Here is a 12607-nt window from a genome sequence, read left to right as displayed (position 1 = left end):
CCGCATCCCCTGCACCGGCAGGCGGACTCTCAACCACTGTGCCACCAGGGAAGCCCTTCTTTACTTACTTTTGACAATGTTCTTGCTTCAGCAACCTTGATCCAACTTAAGATCCTTTCTTACTCTTTCCTGGTCTGAATCTTCTCCTCTGAACAAAGGTTGCAGAGGAATTTATTCAGACAGTGCATTTTACCGGTGATTTAATGCTATTTTTTTTCTTTTGTGAGTTAAAAATTATTTGGGTATCCAACAGAAAGATCTTCTCCTTTAGAATTTTGAGTACCTGAATGATTGAAATTTTAGCCATACTCCTACCTCTCATGTTAAGCAAATTGAGTTGCATTGAAATTTTAAAGTGGTTTGGACCAATGGAGAAAGTACTCTGTATTAATTAATAAGAAGGCCGTGGATTATTTTTTTAAGATTTTTTTTTCAAGGAGACAGCAATTTTCTGTAAAGGGCCAGTACTCAGTTTTTGTCATTGTAGCACAAAAGCAGAGAGAAGCCATCAATGAATGGGAGTATCTGTGTTCCCATGAAACTTTATGGACAAAGAAATTTGAATTTCATATATTTCTCATGTGTCACAAAATTTTATCCTTCTTCTGATTTAAAAAAATCATTTAAAAATGTAAAAACCATTTCTACCTGGCAAGCCATAGAAAAATAAACAGCGGGCAGGATTTGGCCTGTGGGCTGTAGTTTGCTGACCCCTGGTTTAGGAGATTAAATATTTCCCCAACTTGAAAGCTCTCACTTGATCAAAATAACTAACTACTATTAGTCTGTTTTGCAATAGCCCCATAATCCTTTCACCATCTAATTCTTGACTGACAAATTGGTCACCTCTCTTGAGACGATCCCATGGATCTGCTATGGCAGCCCGGAGTGCTGAGTTGAGGAGGATTCAAGAACCTGACTGGGGACAGTGACCAGAGAAGACAGCAGGACGGCTGCCATATTGGACCTTCATGGCTCTTACCTGTATGCTGTCATCTTACAAAATGCTTCCTGTATGTTCCAATTATAAAAGTCATAGTCATTTACTCTAAAACACTTCTCTTAGGAGATCAATTTTTTTTTTTTTTACTAATCAAGATTTTCCTTTTTTATTGAATGAAAGAGTCTTTACATTCTATAGTGCTTTACAGTTTTCAGAAGTTTCACCCACATGATTTCATATAATCCCATAATAACCCTCCCCCCCCCCCATATTGTCCCTCCCCGCTGCCCTCTCCCCTCTGGTAACCACTAGTTTGTAGGAGATCATTATTTTTAAGTTCAGAGACTTTCAGAGCTTCCTAGGAGTCCAGCTCCCTTCACTCAATATTGATTCTCAAAACTGACAAATGTGTTATTGGTCAGTTGCTCAGCTCTCTTACTACAGGCAGAAATACGGCCAAGGGATGAGGAATGAACAGGAAAGGCCACTCACATCTCTAATACCTGGAAATAAGTAGTCATCGTTGGATCTGCTAAAATTACAACTAAATGAATATAATTATAGTAAGAGATTTATTTATCTCCGTTAACATCTGAAAGTTCTTCTAGGCCGTAAACGGTATTTAAAAATTGTTCTCTGTATATTATTGACTACCAGATTACAGTAATAAACACTGAACTCCTGACGATGGAACTTATAAATATATGGTGCAGATTCTGTGGTGTTAATATAGAAATATCAAATAAAACCTGACAAGGTAAATACAGTATTGCATATCAAGATGGCTTAAATTGTCGTCCATGGAACACTAGACTTAAATTTGTATGCAGATTGGGTTTTATTATGTTTTTGAAGCTCCCTGGGTGACCTGTCTTGCCAGGGCATTTGGAAATGTTAACTATCATAACCAATGAAAAAAGGCATTAAAAAATCAAACCAGCATAAATCACACAGATTTGCGGTCTGTCATGAGTTGAACCTGAAGATAGCCTTAAATTCCTGCAACATAATGAAAACATCTTAAGAGTTTGGTTACATGTTAAGAATTTATGCTTTTATGCAGGTGGCATGTGTTAATATGGGTGTGTTTTTATATTAAGGATTGTGATTAAAGTTTGTGAGAAAAAAATATACGGATGGTGGCACTCGATGTGTTCATATCCTGGTTGTGCCGGAGGGGTGGTGTTGGGTGTCAGGACTATGAACACAGTTCCTGAGTGTCACTCTGAATATTATGGAATGGAACAAGCCAGATCTGTGTTTGCCTTGAAAGGTATCCAGACTTAATATTAGACTTTAAAGACGTTCTGAAGCATTGACTTCAGAGTAAGAGCAAACATTCTTTAGGCCTGGACAAACCCGAAAGGAATTACTGAAATCTCCTGTTTCAGGCATACCTTTTCAGAGTAGTGCCCCATGACAAGTCATTCATTCCCTGTAATCTGACTCTTAGGTACAGGTCTCCAAAGGCTAAAATGAGGGGGTATTTTTGTCTGCTTACCTTGCTATTTGATTTGGTCTCAGTGTATGTAGAAGTACGAAGCTCATCTGTTAAGTTGGATTTACTACTCTCAGCTGGTGTCCATAACCATGCCTAAAGGCTTGTATTGAGATGGGTTGTAAAATCAGCTATCCTGCCATGATCGTTCAGTGATCAACTCGGGAGGTTGAGTCTGGCTCCATGAAAATGCATTAGAAGTGTACGTGTTAAAACAAAAATTACAGGAAAAATTAGTCATCCTTTCTGGAGAAAGTATGCAGGGGAGCCTCATTCTTGAAGCAATACATGTTTTACAATATTGTCTTTCACAAATTTGACTTGTACCCGATCTTTTGCTTACTATGAAGAAACGAAATCTGACTCATTGCATCTTTACCTTTAGAAGGACCATTTTGAATTATTTATATTCCTCCTCTTTGGTGGTGATGGCATGGCAGGAGGGGGCGTGTTGAATTACAACAAATAGTTGCACACTTATAGAAGCCTCATCTTTCTCAACAAAGACTTCGTTTCCCTTCGTAAAGTAAGAGGAGTACTGTAAAAAAATACCCGGGAGAGAGAGAATGAATTAAGGCTAGGAACAACTTGATTTTAGGTAGAATTTGAAATAGATGTGTCAGTGAAAATTGCTAGACTGTCTAGTCACGTTAACGCTTGTTTATTCAACAGTGTAGTATTTGCCTTCCCTGAGATCTTGTGATCTAATGGAGTCGTATAGCATCCCTTCAGAATGCTTCTAAACTGTCAAGTTCCTCTTCTTCGGTTCAGACTCAACACTACCAATGAGAAAAGCCTTAAAGGGTAGAAGTCGTTTTAACAATCTATAGTAGTTGCTAAATGAACTTACTAGTTAGGTGATTTACTACATTCAATTTCAGAAGTGTTCTCCAATGAATATTCAGTTTTCCATGCTAATTGTTCCCACAGTGAATATTTGAGGATTTATAATGGGAAGGGACTAAGCCATGATGGGTGTACAGCAGGTACTCAATACATACTGTGGTTTTGTTATGCTCTCTCCTTGGTAGTAGAATTATTTCCTGCCATGCAGATGCATTCCAGAAGGAAGAGCATGTGCCTGGGCCCAGGAAGGAGCTTGGCCTATGGGCCAAATCTCCCTCACCACCTGTTTTTGTAAATAAAGTTTTATTGGCACACAGCCCTGCCCACTTGTTTACATATTGTCTATGGCCACTTTCTTACTAAAACAGGAGAATCGAGTAGCTGCGACAGAGAGCATATGGCCAACAAAGCCTAAACTATTTACTACCTGGCCCTTTGCAGAAAAGCTTTGCGGACCCCTGTTCTAGACTCTGATGCTGTGCTGTCCAGGAATGTAGCCACCAGCCACATGTGGCAGCTGAGTGTTTGAAATGTGGCCGTTGTGAATCAAGATACGTTATATGTATAAAACACACACCAGATGCCAAAGATTTAGTAAAAAGAAAGAAAAAGAATGTAAAAGAGCTCATCACTTTTTAAATATTGATTATGTGTTGAAATAATAATATTTTGGAAATTGAGTTAAGTCAAATATGTTGTTAAAATTAATTTTACCTGTTTCTTTTTAATTTTTTTTAAAAATATGACTATCAGAAAATTTTAGATGTGACTCCCATTTGTGGCTCACATTGTATTTCTAATGACACTGCTGGTTTCTTTAGAGCCTGGAATTTGGAGGCTATGTGATCTGTACAAAAGGTTGGAAAGAGGGAAGAGAAAACAAACCCTTGTATTAGCAAATATCTTTCAAAAGCAATACAATCTTCTGTTAATTTGGCTATTCCTCATAAGAAGGAATACTCAAAACTAACAGATTAGGATGTCTATGGAAAAAGTTTTAGTTGAATTCTCCCAGAAGACCCTAACTCAGAATTCGAATTGGGAGGTGATCCCGGAAGCATCTGGAAGGGAGAGGGGAGGCGGAACAGAGAAGGAGAGGAAGCGGAGAGAGGGCATGGTCAGGAGCAGGTGACTGCTGTGCGCATCAGGCTCTCGGGAGATTTTCTGGAACACGACTCAGAGTGATCCCACCTGGAGGTGAGGCAGCTGGGCAGTTCATCCACCGACTGCCAATAGGTGCTGGATGAGGGCTGCTCTTAGGGGCATCAACCTCCCTTCTCCTCCCCAGCACCCCCGCCTGCCCTGCCTGGGGCCAGAAAAAGCCCTGGAGCCTAAAGGAACAGGTACTTGCAGCAAAAAGCCGCACCAGCAAGCTTGAGAACTGGTGACTGCCTGAGGCATGGGGTTGGCGCCCCCACCCCCTGCCCCCTGTAGTGTCTGCTACTGACACCAAACAGTGTCTCACCCTACATGATTTCTTCAACAAGCATTTGTATAGTTCCTGGTGTGTTTTCATTTTCTCCTCTGAACTGAACAGTAGCATAAATGGGTGCATTTATTGTTTCTACACATCATGGACGGGAAAACTGAGCCCAAGCGTCATTTGTCCAGGAGAATTGAGCTGGGGTCGTAGCCCCAGGCCCCTCACTCTACATGTGTGGCCACTCACGCCTGACTCTTTGGACTTCTACAAAGTTCAGCTCCATAAGGAGATGGAAATGTATTGATGTTTTCGAGGTGAGAACAGGAAACTAGAACTTTTTGGGGGGGTACTCTGTAGAATTCCTTAGATATCCATAGGGAAGTCGATACTTCTATCCACTTTAGTCCCAAGACTCTGATGCCAGAAAATGTTCTCTCTCGTTTGCACAAGGCACAGTCAAAATCAAGGGGTTATAGGACCTGCCGATCACCACACAGGATGTCAGTGATACAGTTAAATTCGAGAAAACTCCACAGAAGTCCCCGTAGTGGAAGCTTATGGATGCATGGTTCATTGAGGACTGGATTTGGTTACCTGCCCATTACCCGGGCTCTCTTGAAAAGTGTTGTCAGTCCCTTTGGTACCTCTTGGAAACAAGTCTCTCTCTCGGCTTCGTTTCCCTTTATTATACTTCTAAGTGACTTGGTAATTCTTTGCGGACTTCAGTAACACTTGTACTATTTAAATTTGAATAACCCCAAAGGATCTAGATAGGTCAATGTGTTGAAACCACAGTCTTTAGTCTGCATATTAGTTGATTAAAAACAGATTTTATACATGATGTATCCTTAATAAAGGGAGGGAAAAGCAAGCAGATGTTTGTAAAGTCTAAATGTGTTAGATTATATTTATTTGGATCTCTTGCTGAGTAGCTTAAGAAGTCATACCTATGACAGTTGAACTTTAAACAGTTTTATGATGTATTTCCCTGGTAATTTCCTGCTCTGAAGGGTCAGCCAAAAAGAAAAGTAAAAGGATTCCCTAAGATGAACATACAAAAAGAAGTTGACAAATATACCATAAAGTGGTCATATCTAAGTCAAAGACACTGAATAATGGAAGGCGTCGAAATTATTCTCTAGTCTCGGACCATAAAGTGGTTGCACTGTGTTTAATTCAAACAGTAGAAAAACATTTGTCTTTCGTGCTGGTGGTAAAGGGCTTTGAAAGCAAGTTTTTCGTTGATGCAAACATGAGGTCATTAAGTTGCACCTGAATCACTCTGTCTGGTTCATTCTCTGACTTTTCGTGGTATCCCACCCTTCAAGGGAGAAACGATTCTTTTTCTCCCTTAAAATATTTATATTTGAGACCCTTTGAGTGTCTCAAAGTCGAAATGGAAGATTTCCTGTTGATCGAACAGTCCAGATGAAATAATGCCCCAAACCTCCCTCTGACTTCTGAACACATGAGAATTACAGATAAAATATCTTAAAATGGATTTTAAAGCATAATCACCAAGCTTAAACATAAGTGGAAAGTCTCCAAGGATCAGAAATGAAAGGAAATGCAGACATGAGAGGGGGGAGAGCGAGGGGGCAGTGAGGACCTGAGGGGAAACATGGTGGAGTATGTCCTGCATGTGGCAGCAGAAATGAACACAACATTGTAAATCAACTATACTTCAATAAACTAAATTTCAGAAAATTTTGATGTTCTAAAGGAACAGGGAATAGTTCTAGATTCTTAAGGAGGACAGTGATATGAACAATGTAGCATTCAAGGAAATTTGATCTGGCATTGATAGGTTGATAGGCAAAGAACAGAAGCATGTACAGTGAAACGTACTATGAGTAAACGTGTATGATGAGGACTTCTTATCAATGCCTATAAATGACCATAGGTGTCATCAATAGCTGGACGGTTCAGACCTTCTTCCAACGGATTGACCTCAGCCTGCCCATAAGATGGTAAATTCTAAAAATCCAACAATAGTTGATTTGATGTGGGAATATATTCCTTCTATTATTGCCATTTCTGATTCAGGTAAAGGAATTAGAAATCCAATTACCGCTTTTCTCCCTCGTTCACAACCTGGAAATAACCTATGACTAATTATTCAGTGAAATATGCCTGAGTTCGTACAGGAAGCAGGAACAAAAAGAGTGAGATCTGAACATTTTGAAAATAATCTTTTACCCTGTGACTTTTCAAAATCCAGTTTAAATCTATAAGTACTTGAAACTGTATAGATTTCATTGAGATTTCTTGAAAAATGTATCCATTTTCCTGAGTATGAGTAATTTTGTATATCCTAAAGTATTAAAAGTATGCAGAATAATATTTTCCTCTCTTTTTTTTTTGAACAGCAAAACTTAGAGAGTAACCTCACCAACCTTATTAAGAGGAACACGGAACTGGAGACGCTCTTGGCTAAACTCATCCAGACATGTCAACATGTGGAGGTGAGTATCTCTGTGTGCTATTTTTCATACGAAAACTGCTTGATCACGGTTTTTATACCCTCACCCTTTATATTTCTCCAATGGGAATCTTCTTAAAGCCAGAGTTTTTGCAGAAGCTAGATATCTAACATGGAAGAAATTAGAAGGAACTAGAACCTTCGAGAATCTCTCCCCATCCACTGCTTTGCTCTGCCCCCGCTCCTATCACAGCTCTCCCTGATCCAGCTTTCCTTAGCATTCCTAATCTTGTAGATTTGAATCACTCTTACAAAGAACAGCCCCCAAAAGCACTATTTAAAAGGTGTTGTATTAGTTTCTGAGGCCTGCTGTAACCAATCATCACAAACTTGGATGGCATAAAACACAGACGTTGATTCTCTTGCCATTCTGAAGGCCGGAAGTCCAAAATCAAGGTGTTGGCAAGGCCTTGCTCGTTCTGAAGGCTCTTGGGGAGTGTCCTTTCATGCCTCTTCCCACCTCCTAGTGGATGCAGGCAGTCCTTGGCATTCCTTGGCTTGTGGCTGCATCACTCTAATCTCGGCCTCTGTCATCACATGGCCTCCTCCCTCTGTGTCTCTGTGTCTGTGTCCACATCTCCTTACAAGGACGCCTGTCATTGGATTAGGCTCCACCCTACTCTAGTATGAACTCACTTTAACTTGATTCCATCTGCAAAGACCCCATTTCCAAATAAGGTCATATTTACAGATACCAGGTGTTAGGACTTGGACATGCCTTTTCTTGGGGGGGGATACAATTTATCCCACTACAGGTGTGTATTAAATACATCTTGGTTGTCAGATACGTTTCCATGAAATTGACCACAACTGCAGCATGTTGGATTAAGTCAAGAGCATGCAGGCAGCACTGACAGCAAGGGCGAGTTGCAGAACCCAGATCTTTCTAACCCTCCGCTTAGAACAGATTCGCTTTTGGCAGTGATCTTTCGAGGGAGCATTTGGAGCCTTGCTGATTTAACAACATTGTAAATAATAGTGAACAAGCATAATGTTTTCATTATAGGGTGAAGTGAATATGTATTATAGAATTAAATGGATGAACAAAAAAATGATCCATGTGCTATATTTCATTTTTATGATGTGATAGCATTTGATGTTTAGGACCATAAGAAAGAATTATTTCTCTTCAGTTAAAAAAAAAAAAAGAAAGAAAAGAAAAAATTACCTGTGTTGTATGGCAAAATCTTACAAATGCATTATGGATTAGGTGATTATTTCATTCAGTTTCAGCTAGTTACTTCTTAAAGCATTAGTGTCTGGTTTCTATTATGGCCTTTAGTGATTTCAGAACAACTGTCTTGCTCCTAATGCAGTATTAGTATGGCTTGAACTTACAAAAATGCTGTTCATCCTAACATGTAAAGTTACATTCTGTAATGTTCAATAATTTCAAATGATAGATAGATGTGTCATTCACAAAATTTACAAGCAGATTCTATTTTTATTTCAAAAGATTAGGTATTTAGTTGACATACAGGCTTTTAAAATAAAGCTGTTACTGAATTGATTGCAGCAGCCTTTCAAATAGACACGTACATGCCATCAGAAGTTATTCTAGGCAAAGAGTAAAGAATATTCATTCCATTCACTGTTATTATTTCTGTATAAATCCTTTGGAATGGAAAGAAATGTGTGTGGGTGAATAAATTTGGTGTTTAGGAAATTGATTCTAGATAAAAATCTAAGAAAATTATAAGTAGAAAAATAATGCTACCAGCAGTACCTATTTTTACGTGTTCCCTTATTCATAGTTATTCAAATTCTCAAAGTATAATTTTTAAAAATTGAGCATCTAAATCTCATATAATAATCAAATGAGTCTGCCTCGAAATTTATTTAATCTTTGATGAAGGAATAATAAGCAAGATGATAAAGCCTGGCTTAAAGGAGGATTCGTATCAGAAACTGATACGTACAAACATGGGGGTTGGTAGGTAGTAGGGAGAAAAGAATGCTAGAGTAAGATAGCTAAATTCAGTGCAAAACTGGCTGGTGACCTAAGGGGCAATAAAATCATTACATTTGACCAAAATAAGTTGCATACCATCAGTTTTCTCTAAGTTAACATTTAACTTTGCAGAGACTAAGCCCTCGTCAACAGCAAATAGAAAGTCAAACTCCGTTACATCCCAGCCTGGAGAGTCAGATGACCCTTCCTTAGGCTGGCTTCATGGAGTCTGCTCTAGTGTGACACCAGAAGGACTCAGTCTTCTTTTTGCCTTATTTCCAAGATGTGGATAATTTAGCTTAACCTGACTTTCTGCTGTTCCTGTTCTGGACACTGTTGATCTCTGAGCTGTGTTCACTAAACACGTATTTCTGGGTGAGGGTGTCAACTTTTGCCTGAGGTCAGTTACTTTGGTCTGGTACGTGGTCGCACCAGTTCATTCCATTAGTGCGTGGGGAGTGTCCTCCGTGTGTGTTGCCCTGTGCTAGGTGGAAAGGACCCTGCCCACACGGAGCTTACTATCTCAACTAAGACGAAAGAGCAATACCAAATAGAAAAACGAATTGCCATGAGAGATGTGGGGATTATATACTTTGGAATTTCAGAGAAGTGAGAAATTTCTTTCAGCTGGGAGAGGTCATACACGGTGTGAGGCTGCCTTCAAGGGTATGTAACATTCGGGCCTGTGGAGACACGGGAGAGGCACTGCTTGCAGGGCAAACCAAGGCATGGGGAATGGAAAAATGAAGAGGGTATGTACACAAAGCCAGGAGTTCATTCTATAGGAATAGAAAGTGTTCGAGGGTGGATAAGTAGGAACTGGCTTTGGAGAGATGAGGGTTCAGGGGGCTATAACATTGCATCTGAGTTTGAACTTTATTTGGTTGTGAAGGTTTAGTGAGGGCTTGAGGAACGCTGTGTAAATTTCACAGTTACAATTAGCATCCCTGACTCTTTTCAGGAAATGGTATTTTTGGTTATTGGGAAAATAGTATGGATATCTTGATGCAAAACGATCACACATCCAAGGGAAAATGTCCCCAAAAAAGGTGGTGGGATTTGCTAGGCACCAGCATGACAGTCTTTTAAATCATTGCAGTGGAAAAGAATTTCCTGGTTCACATCCTAGGTTCCTAGACCTTATTTCTTCCTTTTCCTCTTCCTGAAGGTGTCCTTGTGTTCGGGTATGAGCATATTCCAGGGGAAAATAATCTCTGTGCCAGCTGGAGCTAAAAACACTCAAAGCCCAGAGGCAACTCTCAATTGTTGTAAATGAAATCAATGAATTCCCACCAAATCCTGAGGAAATGCCACATCCTTATAAGTCCACACCTCCTTCCTGGGATTCACTTCTGCTTTTCTTTAGAATGAAAAGAGTTTGAAGGTCTCCCACCCCCATCCCCATTGTTTTCATAGCTTGTTTTTAAACAAGCAAGTGAAATAGCTTTTTGATAGTAAGTACCAAATTTTTTTTAAACTAGAGGACAGAGGGTATGAGGCCACGGCAGTCTAGGACTCAGAGATAGAGGCATTGAAAAGGCAACAAAAGGCAGCATCAGGTCCACTCCCACGACATGTTTGTGTAATTTGGTGGGATTCTAAAAATTAGTGGGTTTTAGCCAGAGTTTTGTTTTCTGCAAGAGAAGAATGCAATAGAAAATTGCCTTGGGTTGAGTTTGGAGTTAGTTACGGGGTGTAGAACGAGTCCATAAAACGTGGTCAAAATTTGGATCAGTTGCAGCACTTCACATTTTTAGATCACATATGGACTATTTCCCTTCATCATCTCGTCTTCCTCCCCATTTTCTTTTAAAAATCAGAGGACCTAGTTTATTAGCTAAGCAAATACGTAGAATCAATGACGGATATCATATTCTCCACACACTCTGAGAATCAAGTTCTTTCACAGGGAATACAATACCCGGATATGCAATAGGTACTCATTTGGGGAATTACAGGTAACCAGTGACTAAATCCACGGTGAGATGGTAGAGAAAAACTATGAAAGGATGTCTAATTGCCATAGCATTTTGGAGAAGATAAAGGCTGAGTTGACTTCACCGTCCTTGCCCAAGCTCATCCTAGCGGGCCATTCTCTAAGCCAGCAAGCATCCTGTCAGAGTCCTGGCTTTTTAGCTCCTTTGGCTTATCTTGTCTTGTTTATAATCACTTCTTTGTGTCCTTTTGCCGTTGATTTTCACACCAAGTCTTTAAATTATTTTTTTTTCTTTTATTTTCATAAAATAGCTTAAGATATAGTAAAAACTGATTTGGGAAAACAGATGAGGGTCTGTAAAAGAATTTTTCAGCCGTTCACCAAGCCCTAAAAAGCATTCAAATGTAAACTTTGAAATAAGGAGAAAATTTCTGGGTTAAAAGAAAGATGAACCTTTATGTTTGAATTCATTTTATTGTGTAGTTTTATGTCAAAGCATTCTCTGTCTATGGAAACCTTGGCAGTTGCTGCACCTAGAGCCACTGGATTAAGACCACCATCTGAACACCAAAGGTGCTGTTTGTATCTTGTGGACAGGTGTCTGATCTTGGATGACGTGTATCCTGCTAGGGGCCAACTTGAATGTCCAAAGTTGTGATCCACTGTCACTTGCAGATAAGGGTTAGATTCCCACCCCACATGAGCCCTTGTGAGAATGTTCTCAAGGTATATTTAGAGTCAGATTCTGGAACCACATCAGACAACCCACAGTCATTCATGGCTGTTCGTTAAACAGCTCTGGAATAAGGATAATGTGATACTGCAGATATGGTGGCATTCAGAAACTGGATTATGAGAAGCCACTGTGGTAAAGATTGGTCTCTAAAGTTTAAGTCTTAGGGTTCTCAGGACAAAGTGAGAAAAGGAACTCTTGGACTACACAGAACTTCATTTTCTCTGGAGAGGATTCTTTTTTTTTTTAAATTCAAGTATTGTTGATTTACAATGTGTTAATTGCTGCTGTACAGCAAAGTGATTCGGTTGTGCATATATATACATTCTTTTTTTCAACATATTCTTTGCCATTATGGTTTATCACAGGATACTGAATATAGTTCTCTGTGCTATACAGTAGGACCTTGTTTATCCATCCTGTATATAAAAGCTCACATCTGCTAACCCCAACCTCCCACTCCACCCCTCCCCCAACCCCCTCCCCATTGGCAACCACCAGTCTGTTCTTTATGTCCGTGATTCTGTTTCATAGATAGGTTCATTTGTGTCGTATTTTAGATTCCACATATATGTGATATTGTATGGTATTTGTCTTTCTCTTTCTGACTTACTTCACTTAGTAGGATTATGTCTGGTTGCATCCATGTTGCTGCAAATGGCATTATTTCGTTCTTTTTTTTATGGCTGAGTAGTATTCCCTTGTATATATCTACCACATCTTCTTTATCCATTCATCTTTTTTTTTTTTTTTTTTTTTTTTTTTTGCGGTACGCGGGCCTCTCACCGCTGTGGC

The 12607-nt window shown here is 39.5% G+C and overlaps 1 protein-coding gene across 8 annotated transcripts in view; it reads left to right on the top strand.

Moving 5' to 3' along the window:
- The window catches only part of MID1 (midline 1), a 670305-nt gene that overhangs the window by 554706 nt on the left and 102992 nt on the right, over positions 1–12607 (top strand). For all 8 annotated transcript variants that reach the window (XM_055086315.1, XM_024115452.3, XM_055086313.1 and 5 more), the window contains one exon: positions 7080–7175. In XM_055086315.1, the coding sequence (XP_054942290.1) occupies positions 7080–7175 (96 nt within the window). The remainder of the gene's footprint in view (positions 1–7079; positions 7176–12607) is intronic.

Source organism: Physeter macrocephalus, chromosome 7, assembly GCF_002837175.3.
Source record: "Physeter macrocephalus isolate SW-GA chromosome 7, ASM283717v5, whole genome shotgun sequence".
Taxonomy (NCBI): Eukaryota; Metazoa; Chordata; class Mammalia; order Artiodactyla; family Physeteridae; genus Physeter; species Physeter macrocephalus.
The sequence above is the reverse complement of the archived record's forward strand: the minus strand, read 5'-3'. Positions and strand labels throughout refer to the sequence as shown.